Consider the following 19972-nt stretch of genomic DNA (forward strand, 5'->3'; position numbering starts at 1 on the left):
CAGCTGATGGGACTTCCCAGATACCATCACCTCTAGAAACCAGCCTCCTGCCAGGGCAGGGAATTACCAGCAGCCCTAAAGCTTGGGAAAGTTTCTGACCCGCTCCCACGTGCAGCCCTGGGGCTGGCAGAGAGCAGTCCCTGGGAGAAGCACTGCCCAGAGCTGGCTGGAGGTCCCAGCTTCAGTTTTGCCCCACCTCTTCTCCCCAAACACAGCTCCACACATGCAGATGATCTGGCTGTGAACCCACACCATCTCTCAAGAGCTCTCCACTGTGAGAGCTCCATCAGCCACCATCATCTCCACCATCTTCTTCACCATCAGTCATCTTAGAAGCATAGAAAAGACCTTTAAGATCATCAGGTCCAACCATTAAGAGTCCCAAGTCCACCACTAAACCATGTCCCTCATCCACTGATCACCTCTCAGCCAGACTTGGTGGAAGGCAAGATGTGTAATTATAGAAAAAGATGCAGCTTCATTAGAGCTACTTGATAGATAGAAACAGACCCCACCAGGCCAGGTCTCCTAACAGGACATGCTATTTCCCTGCTCATCCCTGACTTCTGCTCACTCTGACCTCTCTGCTCAGCATCTCAGAATTAAAAGGATTTACCTAAATGCCAGAGAAACCTGGTAGAGGATTTACAAATGAAGGATTCTGTAGAACAAAAAATGCAAAATAGCATCAATGCCACTTGCCTGAGTGGAGCTGGGGAGGGGAGATCCTGCTGGTCCCGTGGCTGCTGGTGGCTCTGGCTCCTCAGGTGTGGACGCAGGGCTCTTTGGTGCCAGGAGATCCAGCCCTTCAGAGATAAACTCATAATTTGAGAAGACATTCAGCCCTGGCAGAACCACAGCTTTGGAGGAAGGGGAGCTTTTTCCTGCCCTTTTGTTCTGCTCTTTCCAGGTACAACTTGAATTTACACATGGAAATGTTGCCATGCATGACTCAGCCAAGGGCAGAGCTGCTCACCAGCCTCTTCCATGGGATGTCCTCAGTGTTCCTGGATAGTGAGGGGGATAAGCAGTAAAAAAGCACCCAGGCTGGGGTGAGCTCATGGCTCTCCTTTGAGAGAATCTGGTGTCATTTGGATGTTGGTCAGCCTGGTTTTCTGGTTCTCCCAGCAGAAAGTAGCCCTGTCTGAGGAACTGGCCGTGCACTGAGCACGCCAGCAGGACAGCTCCTGCTGCTGGAGGTCACACAGGGTGGTTACCATGCTCTGCTGTTGTTCAGCAGATCACTCACCAATTTGCATAGGCAGCAGCTCTGAGCTGACAGGAAGGAAGAGAAAGCAAGACCCAAGGCACAGGAAGGGGTGAGAAGCTGAAAGACAGAAAAAGCCACCGGGCTGGAACAGCAGCAGCTGGGGAAGCATCATCCCAGCCACTGGATCCCATCATCTCCTTCATCCCCCAGGTATAGGGGCCACCAACTGGAGGGGCTTCAATTTTCTACCTTGAACTTGAGAATCCAGGCTAGGAGGAAGCAAAGCTCTGGGGAGAAAGGGTTGAGTGGGGGCACGGAGGGGCTGCATCCTCCCACCACCACAAGGATGTCCTCTCTGCTTACCTGCTCCTACCCAGACCTGGGGAAGGAGGCATGAGGCCCAGGTAAGGCTTTGGTGGGGCTTGGGGGGAAGGGGAGGCATCACCCAGCCTTCCTGCGTGGGGATGAGCTGGAGTTGCTGGGCTAACACATGGCAGGACCAGAAGCTGTTGGACAGAGGTCCCAAAGATGGACAAGACATGAGAAGGAAATTCTTTGCTGTGAGGGTGGTGAGAGCCTGGCCCAGGTTGCCCAGGGAAGCTGTGGCTGCCCCATCCCTGGCAGTGTTGAAGGGCAGGTTGGATGGGGTTTGGAGCTGGTGGGAGGTGTCCCTGCCCATGCAGGGGGTTGGATCTAGATGATCTTGAAGGTCCCTCCCAACCCAAACCGTTCCATGATTCTACGAAGACATCCCCGAGTGCCAGCAGCACCAGGCAGCACAGCCTGGAGTGGTGTGGCCACTGGTGCTGGCAGGAGTGGGTGTGGTGGTGCATGGCACTGAGCCCTGGTGCAGAGAAGTGTGGGGCCTCCTGGGGGACCTGGCACTTGTCACAGGTTCTGTCCCCTTGCCTGATACTGCCTGCCCAGGCAGCTGCATCCAGGCTGCCCTTCCCACGCAAAACCTCTCCACCCTGTGCAGCCTCAGCTTTTTCCCCCAGGTTCATGTCATTTACTGACTTAATCCCACTTCATAACCACTTAAAAAAAAACCCCAGTATGTACCTTCAGTAGAAAAGGATGAAATTAGCAACACACTTGCCTGTGACATGGTGCAAAATTGCACCAGAGAGGGAGACAGGATCCTGGGTCTGTCCAGTCCAAGATCTTGAAGCCCAGAGCTGCATTCCCTGTTTGGGGAATGTGCTCAGCACATCTTCCTGGAGGGAAAAGCAACACTGAGGTCTCCAAAGCTGCAGGTGCCTTCTTCACTGCAGGGGATCCCCCAGCACTGTGTGGGGCCCAGGTGAAGGTGATGGAGCTCTGCAGGGGGCACGTGGCTGAGCAGGGAGCTGGCACTGTGCTGGACTGTGTCAGTGCATTGTGCTTCATCCTGCTGTATTTAAGTCCTCTAAGGCCATTAGGGGCCCTGCCCATCCTGTAGGAATGGGACTGCTGGGGACAGGCCCAGCTGGAGCCCTGGCAGGGTGCTGTCACCCCCTGAGATGCCACCAGCACCTCACTGTGTGGAAGGGTTATCCCGTGCCAGGCGTGTTGAGCAGGGCAGCTGGGGCAGAGCTTGGCAGGAAGGCACCTCCACAGCATGTTTCTTTCTTGAGAGGTCGTGGATGCTTTTCATGACACTCTGCAACCTTCAAAAGCGGGGCTGCCCCTGAGCATCAAACCCTGGTGGGGTGTGGGGTGGGCAGTGGGGCCACCAGCACCCCTGCTGAGGATGGCAGATGGGGCTGGTGCTGGCAGAGGCTGGTAGGAAGAAGCTCCTTCCCCATCCTCATGCTGATGTCTTGAGATCCTGGAGGCCAGAAGCTGTTGGTGGGGAGCAGATCTGCTTTTCAAATGAGCCACGTGCACATCTGTGGTGAAGTGCTCTGAGGGCACAATCAGCTCAGTAAATGCATCCTTCTTCGTTTTGCAGCTTGCCAGGTGTGGCAGCACCTTGTGAGGGACCTTGTCTCTGAGCTTAGCTTTGTTTTCAGCTGTTTGGAATTACCCAGGGATGGATCTTTACTTTCTCCTGGTGGGATCTGGTGTTGGGACTCCTGGCATTCAGCCCGGGGGTTCCTTCATGGCTCCATATCTTTAACTCCCACTGTGTCTGGGCCCTGTTATTCTGGTTGGAATTTTGGGGAAAAAAAAAGCCTGGGAAGGGTTAGTTTTGTCCCAGGGGGTCACTCTGTAACTGCAATAAATGGTGGCAGCATTAAATCCAGACCCCCCAAAAAATCAGGCTGCACCTGAAAGTCGTGTATAAACTTCTCTCAGTGAGTTACCTGCAAATCTACAAGCTTTGTAATCATGCAGAGGATACTTCATGGCTTAATTAACAGAAATTACTGCTGTGAAATGTTTTCGGTTCTGCCAAGAGGTGGCAGCCTCTGTCCTGGCTTCAGGATCTGCTCGGCTGAGGGGGAATGGTTGGAGCCCTTGCTTTGGCAAATGTTCCTGTGTGCAGATCCAGAACGGGAGCAGCTCAGGGTGGAAATGTGGCAGGAGAAACCACTCAGAGCTCCGAAGTCTTGGAGGTGAAGGGGCCTGAGATTCGCTGGAGGAAACCCAGCGTGCCAGGAAGTGGTGAGAAGGTCTCACAGGGCTGGTTTCTCTCCGTTCCCCTGGCTGGGGGAGGGAGAGGTGTGGTGTGCTGGGTGCTGTGCTGGGTGCTGTGCTGCTGGGCTTCCAGCTGCAGCCAGACATGTCACCCCCAGCTGGAGACCTGTGAGGGACCAGCTGCACTGCAAACCCTGCCCTGATCACAGAGTCATGGAATAACTGAAGTTGGAAAAGACCTTTAAGATCACTGAGTCTAACTTAACCCAGCCCTGCCAAGGCCACCACTAACCCATGTCCCTCAGCACCATCTCCAGGGCTTTGAAATCCCTCCAGGGGTGGGGACTCCACCCCTGCCCTGGGCAGCCTGGGCCAGGGCCTGACAACCTTTGCAGTGAAGAATTTTTCCCCAATATTCATTCTAAATCTCCCTTGGGGATGGGGAGAAGGTGACAGCTGGTGCTGAGGGCTTCTGGGTGTCTGGGGCATGAAGCTGCCCTGCTCCATCAGGCAAGAATTTGTTAATAAGGCAATAATTAGGATAAAAAGGTTTAAACCCACCTAAATGCTGCAGATCAGCCCATTTGCTGGCATTTTTCACTCTGTGGGTCCTGCAGTTGGTCCAGGAGCTCCTGCCCAGCACTTTGGTGCTCTCTAGGCCAGGCACCCCTCAGTCCTGTCCCCAGCCACAGCAGGTCAGGCCCCTGAGGCTCTGCTGGCTGGAGAGCTCTGCCCAAGGTGCCAACCAGCATCTCCTGATGCCACCAGTCAACCTACCCGTGAGCTCCCAGGAGGTGATGATCACAGATTTCCAAGTGCCCAGCACTGCAGTCACCTTGGTCCCAAGTCCTCAAGCACGTTCTCAAAGCACTGGGCAGTGGATCTGCCTGGGAAGGGATGGCTGTGGTGGGAAGACCAAAGACACCTCCTGGCAGGAGGAAGATCTGAGAGGCTGGGTAGAGCAGAGAGGCAGTCAACATCTGTTGTCTCCAGCCACCTTCCTGCTGTCACCATCCTGGGACTGTCCCCTCCTCTCAGACCCTGTGACAAGCTGCTTTTGGTCTGTGTTGGACTTCCAGGAGATACAGTGCACGTACACAATTAGAGCCAGAGAAGAGCAGAAGCAGCTATGTCAAGGTCCATGTTTTCCAGTTCTGATGCCACCGTGAATCCTGGGACAGGACACACAGGGGAAGAACACAGCAGCTCCTTGGTAGAGGGTTGTATGTGCAGGTGGTCATGGACATTCCAGCATGGTGGCTGTGGCTCCCAGTCACTGAGTTTTAGGCATGGACCCTCTACTAACATGCATGGAGGGACATCAGGATGATAGGACACGGGATTGAAGCTTCTAGAAGAAGGTATCATTGTTGACTGGACACCCTCTGATGGGAAGATTTTCCCTTGGGCTGGGTTCTTGGATGCCAGCAGGCAACAATCCAGGGTTAATGCCAAGTTCTTGCCAATAAAATCCCATAAAAAGCCCTCCTTGGGGCTGGCAGACACTGTCCATCAGTTCTCACACCCTCCAGCTTCTTATCCTGGAGGAAAGCAGCAAGTCAGGGCAGACACTGCTTCTCCAGGCACACACCTCTGCTTGATCCTAGCTAAGTGACAGCTCCAGCGTGGGGTTGAGCTCCATGCATGCAGGATCTCTGCAACCACCACTTTCCAGCCTTGGGAACAGGGAATGCAGCATTCCAGAAGTTGGGGTGAGAGGCTGAGAGTGTTGGGGATCTTCAGCCTGGAGAAGAGAAGGCTCCAGGGAGACCTTAGAGCACCTGCCATTGCCTGAAGGGGCTCCAGGAAAGCTGGGGAGGGGCTTGGGACAAGGGCAGGGAGGGAGAGGACAAGGGGGGAGGGATTAAAAGTGGAGAGGGAGATTAAGGTTGGAGATGAGGAGGAAATTCTTGGCTGTGAGGGTGGTGAGAGCCTGGCCCAGGTTGCCCAGGGAAGCTGTGGCTGCCCCATCCCTGGCAGTGTTGAAGGGCAGGTTGGATGGGGCTTGGAGCAGCCTGGGCTGGTGGGAGGTGTCCCTGCCCATGCAGGGGGATTGGATCTAGATGATCTTTAAGGTCCCTTCCAACCCAAACCATTCCATGATTCTATGATCACTGGGTGGTCCCAGAGCTCCATTTGAAACTTTTCTAGGAGTAGCAGAAAAAAACTGCAGCCTCTGTGTTATGTCTTCTATGTCTTCTGCTGCTTTTTTATCCCAGTCAGATACCTTTGCACGAGCTGACCTGCAGGTGGTGGTTGCCAGCAGTGGGATCACATTAGGAAGTAGCAATCAAATCATCTCCACCAGCAGGCTTCCCCCACCAAAGGGCTTCTTCTCACCAGCTGGGCTGCAGAGGAAGGGCTGTGGGGAAGCAGCACTGCAAGCAGCCAAACCCTCTTGCTTTTTGGCCATGCTCTTGGTTGCACAACAAAGATGAGAGACCTGGGGAGAAAGATGAGAAGACCTGCTGCGTGCAAAGATCTAATTGAAGTTTCCAGGCCAGTTAGAGACAAGAAAACATCAAAGGGTGAAAATGTCACTGGGAATTGCTCACCCAGCTCTTCATTTATAGTATCTTAATTGACCAAGGCACTGCCTGGGGGGTGAAGAGCAAGCTGAGCTGCTCCTGCTGCTCCTTGTATGGAGAAAGGGCTTTGCTGTGGGATCACCACCACTGCTGGGGGGAGCTCTGAGACCTCTGAAACCAGGAGGTCAGAGCTGGGGAAGAGCAGAAGGACCCAGGTTTCCCTCCTGGATGGAAAGGCTGTGGTTTCAGACCCAGCTACAACAGCACCTCCCAGCCCATGAGGGCTTCTTCAAACCCCTGTGAAACAACCTGGGGACAGGCTGGTGTTTTGTCACCCAGCACCTCTTGGACACTTACCCTGCTCTGTAGGACATGCTGTGAAGGGGTCTTGATGAGGCATCTGGCCAGTGAGGTCCGTGAAGGACTCGGCTCTGGGAGATGCTGTGCCTGGTCCTCCCTCTTGTGGTCGGGCCACCATCCCCAGGGCTGGGCTGCTGCTGGTGGCTGAGCCCTTGAGATTCCTGGTGTGAGAAACAACCCTCAGCACAGACCTCCTGGTAGGATGAGGGGAAGAGTCTGCAAGGGGGATGTGCCAAGCACCTTCACTTAGCACCATGATGGACCTAACTATGGACCAGAGACCCCATCAAGCTTCCCTGGCCAAGCTACCTTTGTGCTTTCTCCCTGGAAGAGGCTGGATTTGACCAAAGGAAGTGAGTGTTACCTCTTGGGGAGGCTGCACCGAATCCCCACGGTACCCACGTCCCACTCAGGAGTGGGTGTGGACAAAGGCCACCTTGGCAGGGTCCTCCCTGCAGTACCTCTGGCTGGTATGTGAAGGGATGAAGTTGTGTGGATCTAGACCTTCCTGTGGGCCAAGTGGAGGTGAGGAAAGGATGCTGGACCAGGACACGGGCCAGGGCACTGGGACACTGTGTTTGCATCACTGCTGTGATCAGACAGCTCCTGAGGCTGAGAAGTTCACCTCTGGACACAGCCAACTCCTGGAGGTGACTTTGGGGCTGGTGGAGCAGCACTGTGCCCCCTGCTAACACAGGAGAAGCTGGGAGTGCTATCAGGCATGGAGGTATCATAGAATGGTTAAGGTTGGAAGGGACCTTCAAGATCATTAGGATCCAACCCCCCTGCACGGGCAGGGACACCTCCCACCAGCCCAGGCTGCTCCAAGCCCCATCCAACCTGCCCTTCAACACTGCCAGGGATGGGGCAGCCACAGCTTCCCTGGGGCAACCAGTTCCAGTGCCTTCCTACCCTCATGGTGAAGAATTTCTTCCTAATATCTCACCTAAATCTCCCCTCTTTCAGTTTAAAATCATTGCCCATTGTCCTGTCATTGTCTTCTCTGGTGAAGTCCCTCCCCAGCTTTCCTGGAGCCCCTTCAGGCACTGGAAGCTGCTCTAAGGTCTCCCTGGAGCCTTCTCTTCTCCAGGCTGAACCCCCCAACTCTCCCAGCCTGGCTCCAGAGCAGAAGTATCTCACTCTCCACCTCTGCTCTAAAAACAATTTGGCTTGGTGGGCAGGAACACCTGGAAGCTAAACATGAAGCCCTTGGCGTGGTCTGGCAGCAGCACCGGGAGGGAGGAGGTAGATGCTCCTTCTGTGGGTGGTGACCCACCAGTGTTGCCAGAAGTGGGGCATCCACAGAGCTCTGCAACAGGATGTGGTCTTGGCCACGCTCCACAAGCCCCGGCGGAAGCTCCGGACGGCGGCAAGATGGGTTTGAAAGTAAAACAGGCCCTTGGTGGCTCTGCCTGTGCTCCCACAGCTTCCTCCATGGCATGGAGGAGGCAGACACGGGTGGTTCTCTGCCCTGCTGTCCCTCCGGTGGCAGAGGTGGCACTTGGGTGCACGCCAGGTGACCTCCAGATGGCACAGGGGCGTCGTCAGGGCAATTAGTGCAGTCACTGTCTGCCTAAGAAAGGCTCCAGCACAAGTGGTGGTGAAGCCACCAAGTTTGTGACACAGAAGGTCTGGGTGAAGATGCTGTGATGTGATGGTCCCAGCTCTGCCATGGTCACAGCACCAGGGACTCTGGTCTTAGCCAGAACCTGATGAATGGTCCTTTGGCTCAACCATCATCAGCACCACAGTAGCTCAAGGTGGGCTCCCTCCCATGCTGCTCCTGATACTTCTCTTCTTCCACCAGGCACATGGATAAAGGCTGAGGAGCCTCAACAGATGCTGTGAGCCAGCTGAGGGGACACGGGGTGGTCCATGGGACGGCTGTGCTGCTGCCCACACAGTGCTCCTCACCCAGGCATCGCCCATGTCACGGGAGGCCTCTGATGGAAGGTGAGTGGTGGCTGGGCAGCTGGAAACATCCATCCTCTTGGTGGAGATTTGGATTCAAACGTGGGGCACCAAGGTCTGAGGACTGACAAGGGCTTGGGGACTGCTGTGCTGGCACAGGGGGAACGGCTGTCTCTGAAGATAACTTATCTTGCTCAGACTCTGATCTCCTCATGGCCTTGGTTTCCAGGAGGAAATGACATTTCCTGATTGTGTTCTTCCCTTGCTTTGACTCCAGTTTTGATACCTGCTGCCTTGGCCAAGCAGCTCCTCACAAAACAGCTGTGGGGCAGCATCATCTCCAGGAGAACTCTGGCAGGTCCCTCTAGCTTACCACCTGCTGCCTTCAGAGTCAGATGGGTGCTCCACTGCTGCCTTCCCCCTCCCACCCCTGAGCAACATTTTCCAGGCCTTATTCCAGACCCAACTCTCCTGCTCTCCTCTCCCACAGAGGCTTGGATCAACCGCTACCGCAAGCAGCTGGTGAGGTCCATCTCACCACAGTTCCTGGAGGAGATCATCAGCCACCTGCGGAGGCTGGACCTCCTCACAGCAGAGGAGGCTGGCCAGGCACAGGAGGCAAGCTCCCTGCCCGAGCAGGTCAGGGCAGTGGTGGACATCCTGGCTGGCAAGGGCAGCTACGCTTCCGAGTCCCTGCAGACCTTCATTGAGACCACCAATTCCCAGCTCTACCTCCACATCACTGTCTATGGTAGGCAGCCCACTCTGGACCCAACACGAGGTGTCTGTGCACAGGTCCTGGCTGTGGGTGCTTGCTGGAGCACCCCAAGATGTGCACCAGACTGGGCAGCGTTGGCAGCTTCAATGGGATTGTCCACACCAGTGATGGTGCCATCTCAGGGTCTTCGGTGGGGGAGGAGACACCCAGGGGATGACAAGAGCTCTCTGACAGATCTGAGGGACCTTCCTCCCAGGCCCCTCACTGCTCTCAGCACACCTCTACAGGCAGCTTGAGAAATCTTTAATGCCTTCTAAGTCCAGATCACACCAGTCACTCCCAACAGCTGGGCTGGGATCACGGGGTGGCAGGAGGAGGACAGCAGGGCATCCCTGACCCCATCCATTGGTGGCTGCCCCATCTTCAGGCTCTCCTTGCCAGGAGAGGTTTCCCTGGTTTTCCTCCTGGTTGGAAGGCTCCAACCTTGGCTGGTGTCTGCTCTGTCCATCTGCTTTTCCAGCCTTCTCTGGAAGGCTTAAATACACTTTATCAGGGGCCATGGTACCTGAGCCAGGTGAGTAGGACAGGTCCAGAGATGGTCACCAAGTTCAGCCAAGAGTCCAACTCATCAGACAAGTCCATGGCAATGAGGCAGGGCTGAGGATCATGTCCAGCAAGGGCAACCAGGGTCAGGCACAGTCCCAGTGGTCACCAGGCAAGTGCAGATGTTAAAGATCAAGATCCAGATCAGCTAGGTCCATAGCAGGCACATGTGTGATGGTGCTGTAGATGAGTGCTCCTACAGTGAAGCTTAGGTAGGGGCTGAAGGCCCAGAGCTGAGCTTAAATGGACTCCTGGGCCCATGGGTGAGGCTGGTCAGGGCCTTAGTGCCCTCAGGGCCTTTCTGCCTGGACACATGGGCTCCGTGTGGTTTCCCCTCTGTGGGCGTAGCAGAGAAGTGAAGCAGCATTTGTGGTTACCATCCTCCTCCTGCTCCTCACCCTCCTGCTTCATTTCTCTCTGTGCAGAACCCATGGTGCAGAAGCACCTGGAGAGCCTACAGACCTACTATGGGAACGGCTTGGAGACAGGTCGCCTCCAGCGACTCACCAACCTGCTGCTGGTGGAAGGTTTGACCGACCTCCAGCAGAAGGAGCACGACATCCTGCAGATTGAAACCACCAAAGGCCTACGAAACGTATCCAAGAGCATCCCTCTGGAGAAGCTCTTCCTGCCTCTCTCCAAGGTCAACATCCCACCTCGGATCTCGGTCACCATCGGAGTGGCCGGGATTGGCAAAAGCACCTTGGTGAAGCTGTTTGTCTACACCTGGGCGAAGGGGGAGATCAACAGGGACATCATCTTCGTGCTGCCCCTCACCTTCCGGGAGCTCAACACCTACGAGAAGCTCTCTGCTGAGAGGCTCATCTGCTCAGCCTTCCCCCACATCACCGAGCCAACCTGCATCTCGGCAGGAGCCGCCAGGACCCTCCTGATCCTCGACGGCTTGGATGAGTTCAAGACTCCTCTGGATTTTTCCAACACCGGAGTCTGCACCGATCCCAAAAAGGAGATCCAAGTGGACAACCTGATCACCAACATCATACGTGGCAACCTGCTGCAGGAAGCTTCTGTCTGGGTCACGTCACGGCCAATGGCAGCCAGTCAAATTCCCAGTGGGCTCGTGGACCGGATGACGGAAATACGAGGGTTTGGAGCTGCGGAGATGAAGGACTTCTTGGACCAGATGTTCCTTGACAACAAAGACTTATCCGGCCAAGTCCTCCATCACATCAGGGCTAACAGGTCCTTACGTGTCATGTGCACCATTCCTGGCTTTTGCTGGATTTCTGGCTCCTCAATTGGATATTACCTGAAAACCAGCACCGACCAATCCCGAGACACTGCGACCGTCCCCAGGACCCTCTCAGAAATCTACTCCTGTTATTTTAAAATGGCTCTGAGCAGCGATTGGCCAGAAAAGCCAAGAGAACCACTCAGGATTGAGCAGGCTGTGAGCAACAGCAAGAAGATGGTGGGCAGCCTGGGCAGGCTGGCCTTCTATGGGCTGCTCAAAAGGAAGCACGTGTTTTACGAGCAGGACATGAAGGCCTATGGCATTGACCTCTCCTTGCTGCAGAGCAGCTTGTGCAGTCGACTCCTACTCAAGGAGGAGACACAATCCTTCACGGCCTACTACTTCTCCCACCTGACCATGCAGGAGTTCCTGGCAGCCATTTATTACTACACGGCGGCGAAGCGCGCGATATTCGACCTCTTCACGGAGAGCGGGATGTCCTGGCCCAAGTTGGGTTTCCTCAACCACTTCAAGAGCGCCGTTCAGAGGTCGCTGCAGGCAGAGGACAGGCAGCTGGACATCTTTGTGCGCTTTCTCTCCGGGCTCCTCTCCCCCCAGGTGAACAAGCTGCTCTCTGGGTGGCTGCTGGCGAAGGACGAGCACAACAGCTTCAGGAGCCAAGCCATCAGCTTCCTGCAGGGCTGCCTGAACACTGACTACCTGATCTCCTCGAGGACAGTGAACATCATGCACTGCCTGCACGAGATCCAGCACACGGAGATCACCAAGACTGTGGAAGAAGCGATGAAGAACGAGAGCTTGGCTGGGATGCTCACCCCTGTGAACTGCTCTGCCCTGGCTTACCTCCTGCAGGTCTCTGATGTCTGCATGGAGGAGACCAACCTCTCCAACTGCCTCACCTACAATGTCTGTAAGAGCCTGCTCTCCCACCTCCTTTTCTGCCACAACCTCAGGTGAGTCCTAGTTGGATGGGAGAAGCAAGCAGGGACACTGGACTGTGATACAAAACCCCAGATGACATGGGCCCACCATACTGTCCATCAGCAGAGAGAGGCCCTGGAGATGGCACTAGGTCAGCTCTGCTTCTGTGCTTGAGTTTTTCCACCTGTGAAGGGCAGTAGTCCCTTCTCCATTTTGCTCTCCAAATTCTTGCTTTTGCTCTTTCTTTGTATCTTCTCCAGGCTGGACAATAACCAATTTAAGGACAACGTGATGGAGCTGCTGGGCAGCATGCTGAGTGTGAAGGACTGCCAGATCCAGAAGCTCAGGTAGGACCTAGCCCCAGGCACATGGGCATCTCTGGGTGAAGGTCCTCCAGGAATGTCTGTCCCACTGGCTCCAGAGGGTTCCTGGTGCCAAGGACAGCCCCATATGATATCCTGCACCCAGCTACGGTGACCATAGCCCTGTGTTCTCATGGTGGTTGGGCAGGCTGTCCCACCCAGCCTTCCTGGAACTGCTGCCTCCTCACTGTTCCTCGAAACCTGGGTAGAAATCCATGGGTTATCCCAACAAACCGCTTCCCAAGGTCACGGCTGGACACCCGAGGAGGCTCCACATGGAGCATCTGACATATGGTGGGGACGGGCTCCTGACCCCCACGTGGGGAGATGCCTGGCCCCAGACAGATGGGTCTTCACGTTGCCCCTTCCCTACCCTTCTCTGGGGCTGTGCAGTTCCCCACGCTGGGGTCTGGGGTCCTTCTTCACAACACAAATGAACGTTAAGTCTAAAAACTCCCCTTCCCCCTTGTCCTTACAATCCCCTGCCTGGTGTCCATGCAAGGAGAGCAGACCTCGGGAGCATCCACCGCTTTGTGTGCTTGTACCACAAACCTAACACTCCCTGTGGCTTTCCTCTGCATCCTGGGACACGCCAGGGGCTGGGAGGGCCTCTTTCTCCTCCTGAAAAACACCCAATTTTCCTTTTTCTGGGCAGCTTAGCAGAAAATGAGATCAGCAACAAGGGAGCCAAAGCCCTGGCCAGGTCACTGATGGTGAACAGGAGCCTGATGGTGCTGGAGTAAGTGTCCCCCCTTGACCAGCTCCTACCAAGCATGTATTTCCCACCATGAACCATTCCCATGGCTGCAGCGGGGCTGGATCCCACCTGGCCTGACAGAGCTGGGGAGGGTTTCCAGCCCCCAAAGCCACCACTGCTCAAGAAGCAAACGTAATTCTTATCATAGCAGAGATATCACAGAACCATGGAATGGTTTGGGTTGGAAGGGACCTTAAAGACCATCCAGTCCAACCCCCTGCATGGGCAGGGACACCTCCCACCAGCCCAGGCTGCTCCAAGCCCCATCCAACCTGCCCTTCAACACTGCCAGGGATGGGGCAGCCACAGCTTCCCTGGGCAACCTGGGCCAGGCTCTCACCACCCTCACAGCCAAGAATTTCCTCCTCATGTCCAACCTCAGTCTCCCCTCTGCCAGTTTTAATCCATCCCCCTTGTCCTCTCCCTCCCTGCCCTTGTCCCAAGTCCCTCCCCAGCTTTCCTGGAGCCCCTGCAGGCCCTGGAAGGTGCTCTCAGGTCTCCCTGGAGCCTTCTCTTCTCCAGGCTGAACACCCCAACTCTCCCAGCCTGGCTCCAGAGCAGAGCTGCTCCAGCCTCTAATCATCTTTGTGGACTCCTCTGGACTCGCTCCAGGAGCCCCTTGTCCTTCTTACACTGGGGCTTCAGAACTGGACACAGCTGGCCTGATGTCCCACCTCAGCAGTCCCTGAGATTGTACCACATGGAGGGAACTGGATTAAACTGGGCACATACCACTCTGCCTTTGCTAACCTTGGCTCTTTTGCCCATCTTGGCCCAGCCTGAGGAGCAACTCCATCGGCCCCTCTGGAGCAAAAGCACTGGCTGATGCACTGAAGAAAAATCAAGTCCTGCTCTGCTTGAAGTAAGTCTCAACTTCCACAGCACCTCTGGGAGCAGATCCACAGGACAAGCACCCTCTAAGCCCATAAAAGTTTTCCGCATCTCAAGGGGCAGTAGATGAGAAGATCTTGGACACAACCTAGTTTGGTTGTGCTGGGCACTGAGCACGAGTAGAGATCTGGTAACCAGGGCAGCCCTGGACCAGAGATGTTCATAGAATTATAGAATGGTTGAGGCTGGAAAGGACCTTAAAGGTCATCAGGATCCAACCCCCTGCATGGGCAGGGACACCTCCCACCAGCCCAGGTTGCTCCAAGCCCCATCCAACCTGCCCTTCAACACTGCCAGGGATGGGGCAGCCACAGCTTCTCTGGGCAACCTATTCCACTGCCTTACTACCTTCATGGTGACCCTCTTCCCTCATGTTGGGATCCTCCTGCCTCTCAGCTTCGATGTGTCCATGTCCATTCCTCACACAGAAGCTCACAAAGCGCTAGTCTATGGGAGGAGGCATCTCCCATGGTAGAGGAGGGAAGAAGACCTTCCCAGGCAGGGATGCTTGGGTCCAGATGCCCTTCTCACACCAAGGATGGGGGCAAGCAAACACCAGGGCAGGTGACCACCACCCTGCATGTCCCCTTGCCCCACTGTGGTGGCTCTGCTCCTGTCTCCCTGCAGCCTGCAGCACAACACCATCAAGGAGAACGGTGCCACCTTCCTGGCCGAGGCCCTGCTGACCAACCGCAGGCTCACAACCCTGCAGTGAGTGACCCTGCTGTCCAACCTCCCCCTCCCAGCAGACCGAGGTGCCACCAAGGGGGAGATGGTCCCTGAGATTCACGGGTGCCCTCCTCACCTTTGCAGCCTGCAGAAAAACACCATCGGAGCCCAGGGTGCCAGGAAGATAGCGGAGGCGCTGAGGCAGAACTGCAGCCTGAAGGAGCTGATGTGAGAGCAGCAGGAGGTGGAGGGATGGTGACACCAGCACCACATCCCCCAGGATCTGTGGGCAGGAGGGACGGGCAGGGAGTTGGGCTACACCACACGGGCAGGATGGACCTCTGCTGGCTTTGCCCATGGGGGTTGGTGTGGGAGGGAAGGACCGTAGCGACCCCGTGGAGATCCTCTCCATACCTCCAGGGATGCAGGGAGCCATGTAACAAAACGAGAGGCCACATCTTCTCTCCAGCAGAGGACAGCAGCAGGTCTCCAGGCCCTGGGGATACAATTGAAAGCTATTTCAGCTCAAAACCAACCTAGGATAGCAGAGGTGTATGTAGGCTGAGATTCATGATTCTTGCTGGAGCAGAAGAGCAGGAGATCATAGAATCATTAAGTTTGGAAAAGACCTCTATGATCTTCAAGTCCAACTGTCAACCCAACACCATCATGCCTACCTAAACCATGGTCCTGAAGTGCTACAATGAGTTCTTTGCCAGCAGATCTAAGCTGGTTGCAGTGGGGTTGCCCAGTAGCACCTGCTCTTCCTCTTGTGTCTCAGACTCTCCAGCAACTCAGTCGGAGACAGCGGCTCGGTCGCCTTGGCTGAAGCTCTGAAGGTGAACCACAGTCTGCAAAGCCTGGAGTAAGTCCCTCCTCCACACCTGCTCCCCTGCTTGGCCAACAGAGCCCAGTCCAACCTCCTCATCTCCAGCAGCACCTCCCACCCTCTCCAGACTCCCTCTCCTGCCCCAGATCCTCCTCATGTCTCTCCCACCCCCACATCCCCTGGTGTGGGACCACACGTGCTCTCTGAAGGCTGGAGGACCATGCAGAAGCTCCAGGCAGCTGGGCTGGCCCTGCCTCCACCATGGGAGCACTGGAGTTAATCCTCAACCCAGATGTGGAATTTTTCTGCTTTTGGAGGGTACTGGCAGCTTTGGGCCTTCTCTCCCTCTCAGATGTGATGGGGATTGGCCAACAGGGAAGGTGACAGGCTGGGGCCTCGCAGAGTCAGGGTGGGATGGTGCAACCTTCCTGCCCCTTGGGAACAGCAGCCAGAAAGGAACATTCCTCCCACCCCACTCAAGAGAGGGTTGATGGCTCCTGGGGACAACCTGCCCTGCCCTGGGTCCATCACCAGCTTGCTGGGGTGTGACAAGGACCCAAAACTGCAGAACCAGCAGCCATGGCTGGGGACATGGATGACCTGAAGTGCTGGCAGACCCTGCCACCTCAGGGGGCTGCTGTGGTGAGCAGGAGATGCTGCTCCTGGCCTGGCTGCTCCCAAAGTTGGTCCTTCAGCCTCAGCTCCCTCTGTCTCCCATGGCTGGGAGGTGCCTGTTGCTCAATGAAATCGGCAAAAGGGCCCTTCCCCCCAAAATACACGACCCTTCAACCCACCCATGATGCCAGGACTGGCCTCAGACCTTTCCCTGTTTGCCCCAGTCTCCAGAGCAACTCCATCAGCAGTGCTGGGGTGACGGCGCTGACAGTGGCTCTCTGCTCCAACAAGGGACTTCTCAGCCTCAAGTAAGTGACATCCCTTCGGCCACCCTGCCAGAAGCTGCTGCTGGGATGTGGGATGGGAGAACTTTTCCTTGTGCCTGGTTGTTTCCACAAGTGCTCTGGGATGCTGAGAGCAGCATCTGCTCCTCTTCTGGGTGCAAGTGGCTTCTCTCCATCGTTAGGTTCTTCTCCTCGGGGTGGCATCAGGTCAGCTGTGTCTGGGAATGAAGTGATGGGAGCTGGGATGGGAGGCTGGGAAAAAGCTCTGATGGCATCAGTGCTCATGGCTGGAGGATGCACAGGGAAGGGAGATGCAGATCCTGAGGGAGATGCAGGGAATGGAGACAGATAGTGATGGAGGGAACAGAGAGAGAGGGAACAGAGAGGGAGGGAGCGGAGAGGGAGGGAACGGAGAGGGAGGGAACGGAGAGGGAGGGAACAGAGACCCTCTCCAGTGGGAGAGGGAGATGAGATGGAGGCCTTGGCTGCTCCTCCCCAGCCCTGTGTCTTTCCCCAGCCTGCGGGAGAACTCCATCAGCAAGGAGGGGGGCCCCGCCATCGCCCACGCCCTGCGGACCAACAGCACCCTCAGGAAGCTGGAGTAAGTCCCATGGGCCCCAGGAGGGCACCCACGGTGCTGGGCAGTGTTGCTGGAGTTGTCCCAAACTCTGTGCGTGTGACTTGTGACCTCTGTCCCCCCTCTCCAGCTTGGCAGCAAACCTGCTGTGCGATGAGGGCGGCAAGGCCATCGCTTTAGCTGTGAAGGACAACCGGGCACTCACCTCCCTGCAGTGAGTTTCCCTTTGAACTTGGCTGGTTTTGCAGCTCCTTGTGTGGACACGGGGCAGGGACACTGCTCCTGGACCTCAGCCCCCCCAGGCTGTGACAACAGGTCACCCTTCCATGGGATGTGTGTGGTGCCATCCCGGATGGACCCAGCGGTCTTGCAATTGGGTCACGTCCCAGCCTCCAGCAGGATGGAAGGAGATGGGTGCTGAGCCTGGAGGGACTGGGGCATCCTCACAGCCCTGGGCTTCACCCTCCTGTTCTCTCCTGTTGGCAGCTTGCAGTGGAACTTCATCCAGGCAAAAGCTGCCACAGCCCTAGCACAGGCACTACAGTCCAACCGCAGCCTGGCCAGCCTTGAGTAAGTGGGGACATGGGCAGGGAGGTCCTGGGCAACTTCTTCCTCCTAGGACCTGCCCAAGGGCTCTGCCCCCACGCTGCTCCAGGGGAGGTGGCTTGACATGCTGCCTCCTCCATGTGCTCCAGTCCATCCTGTGTCCCCACCATGTGTCTTAGCTTGCAGGAGAATGCCATTGGAGATGAGGGAATGGCTGCCCTCTCTGCTGCGCTGAAGGTCAACACAACTCTGGCAGATCTCCAGTGAGTATCCAGGCTGTGGTGGGGCCCGGGAATCACAGTCTAATTAGCTTCTCTAATTAGGACACCATGGCCAACTCACGACGTCCTTGTTCTCTTGCAGCCTGCAGGCAGCTTCAGTTGGTGCAGCTGGTGCCCAAGCCCTGGCAGAAGCCTTGATGGTCAACAAGAGCCTGCAGATCCTGGAGTAAGTGAACAGTGGAGCCACCAAGTCCCCATGGCTGCAACACCACCTCCTGAGAGTGTCCAAGGCCCTGGTCCTTAGCTCAGCACCTGCTTCCACCCTTGCATCATGGCCTATCAAGCTGGGCTTGCCTGCCCCTTGACTCACTGGTGTGGGGCCACTTCTTCCACCTCCTCCTCTCACCCATGGACAGCACAGGGCTGTTGTCCTGGGCCGTCCTTCCCCACCACCTGCCTTCTTCTGCAGCTTGAGAGGAAACTCCATTGGTGTGACAGGGGCCCAGGCAATGGCCAATGCACTGAAGGTGAACTGCAGCCTCCGCTGGCTCAAGTGAGTACCCAGCTCCCTGGGGTGGGAACCAGACTTTCCAGACCTTCCCTGGGAGGAAGCAGCAAGGACATGGCCAGGCCAGCAGCTCTCAGTGGGGTAAACCCCAGAGCTGGTGGTTTTTCTCAAAGTTCCTGCTATACATTCCCTCCTGGTGGTCACATCTCCCTGGGCTGGTGCTTTCTGACCATCCTGTCTCCTGCAGCCTGCAGGAGAACTCCCTGGGCATGGATGGAGCCATCTGCATCGCCACCGCGCTGAAGGGCAACCACGGCCTCACCTACGTGAAGTAAGTGGCACCTGAGCTGGACAGTAAGGCAGGGACAGGGGAGACCATGGGAACCACCAAGTGACCTTCCCCACCACTGGCACTGTCCATTCCCAGCTGCCCTACGGGGACCTCCCCAATGGGCAGGGGGTAAGGGCACCCTGTGGCTCCTCCTGGTGTGACAGCCACCATCCCTGCACAGCTCCAGACCCCTCAGCTCCTCTGTGGGGATGCTTCTGGGGTGAAAAACCACCCCAAAACCCAATTACTCTCCAAAACATCAGAGGGAGAGGCTGGCTTAGTCCCTCCAGCTCCCCAGGGCCTTTCTCCAGTGTCTCACCTGGCTGCTTCTGGGCTCCCTTGTGACCTGCATCCCAGCCAGAGCTCCTGGATGGTGTGGAGAGGATGCAGATGATGGTGGTGCAAAGCTGGGGAACACCTCTGGTACCCACCAAGGATCCTGCTCAGCCTTGTGTCCAAGCCTGAACTCCTCTTCTCTTTGCTCCCAGCCTGCAGGGGAACCGCATCGGCCAGTCAGGAGCCAAGATGATCTCAGATGCCATCCGGACAAACTCACCCAACTGTGTCGTGGACGTGTGAGGGTGCCTGGTCACAGTGAGGTGGCCCAGTGGGTCCCTGTGGCCAGTGTCCCTCTGCAGGGAGCTGCTTGGCCCTTTGCTCACCCATCTGAGGGAGAAAAGCTGGGGCAAGGAGAGCTCCTGAGCTCCCCAGCACAGGCCAGGAGGACTTGGGGCCCCTGGATCAGCAGTGCAGGAGGGTCCAGACTCAATGGAGGATGTGCAACCATGTCCCTGTTCATCCAGACCCTGTGGGACCTTCAAGGAATGGGTGAAATGCCAAAGGGAGAGCAGGGTCCTAAGCAGTGAGTGTGACCTGTGCCTTTGCCCTGCCCTTGAGAACAGGCTGGTGCTGGCCAAGGGTGACTGAAGCGTCTGTCAAAGCCTCTTGGAAGAGTCAGGCAGCCCAAGGCTTAGGACTGGAACCATCTGGAAGGGCTCTGAGAAATAAAGAACCCTCAGGATAACTGGAGGAGGGGAAGGGTGTTTGTAAGAGGAAAAGCACTGCCCAAGGATGGGCCTGCTGCACCCAGACTGCCTTATCACCAAGTTCTGCCTCCCTAGGCTGGACTTCTTGGGTCTCCTGCTGTTGTCATCAGTGACAAGCTGTGTCACCTTGGGATGTGTGTTCCTGACATCCCAGCTGCAGGCAGGGTGCTCTCCAGCAGGTCACCTCTGGGGCAGGCAGCTGCTGGCAGCAGAGGTGCCAGGTGATGCCCTCGTGTGCAGCAGAGACCCAGCAGTTCTCCAGAAGCTGCCAGGTTTGCAGGGGGATCAATGGCCAAACTCTGCAACC

The 19972-nt window shown here is 56.3% G+C and overlaps 1 protein-coding gene across 1 annotated transcript; it reads left to right on the forward strand.

The window, feature by feature from the left end:
• Window positions 1–8587: 8587 nt before the first annotated feature.
• NLRC3 (NLR family CARD domain containing 3) lies at window positions 8588–19258 on the forward strand. Its single transcript, XM_051631906.1, has 18 exons — window positions 8588–8613; window positions 9062–9210; window positions 10318–12061; window positions 12290–12376; window positions 13047–13130; window positions 13927–14010; window positions 14667–14750; window positions 14853–14936; window positions 15490–15573; window positions 16377–16460; window positions 16954–17037; window positions 17144–17227; window positions 17500–17583; window positions 17739–17822; window positions 17923–18006; window positions 18250–18333; window positions 18536–18619; window positions 19108–19258. The coding sequence occupies exons 1-18, from the start codon at window positions 8588–8590 to the stop codon at window positions 19196–19198; spliced, it is 3189 nt and encodes a 1062-aa protein (XP_051487866.1). The 3' UTR covers window positions 19199–19258.
• Window positions 19259–19972: the final 714 nt, after the last annotated feature.

The sequence above is a fragment of the Apus apus genome, chromosome 14 (genome assembly GCF_020740795.1).
Source record: "Apus apus isolate bApuApu2 chromosome 14, bApuApu2.pri.cur, whole genome shotgun sequence".
Classification (NCBI taxonomy): domain Eukaryota; kingdom Metazoa; phylum Chordata; class Aves; order Apodiformes; family Apodidae; genus Apus; species Apus apus.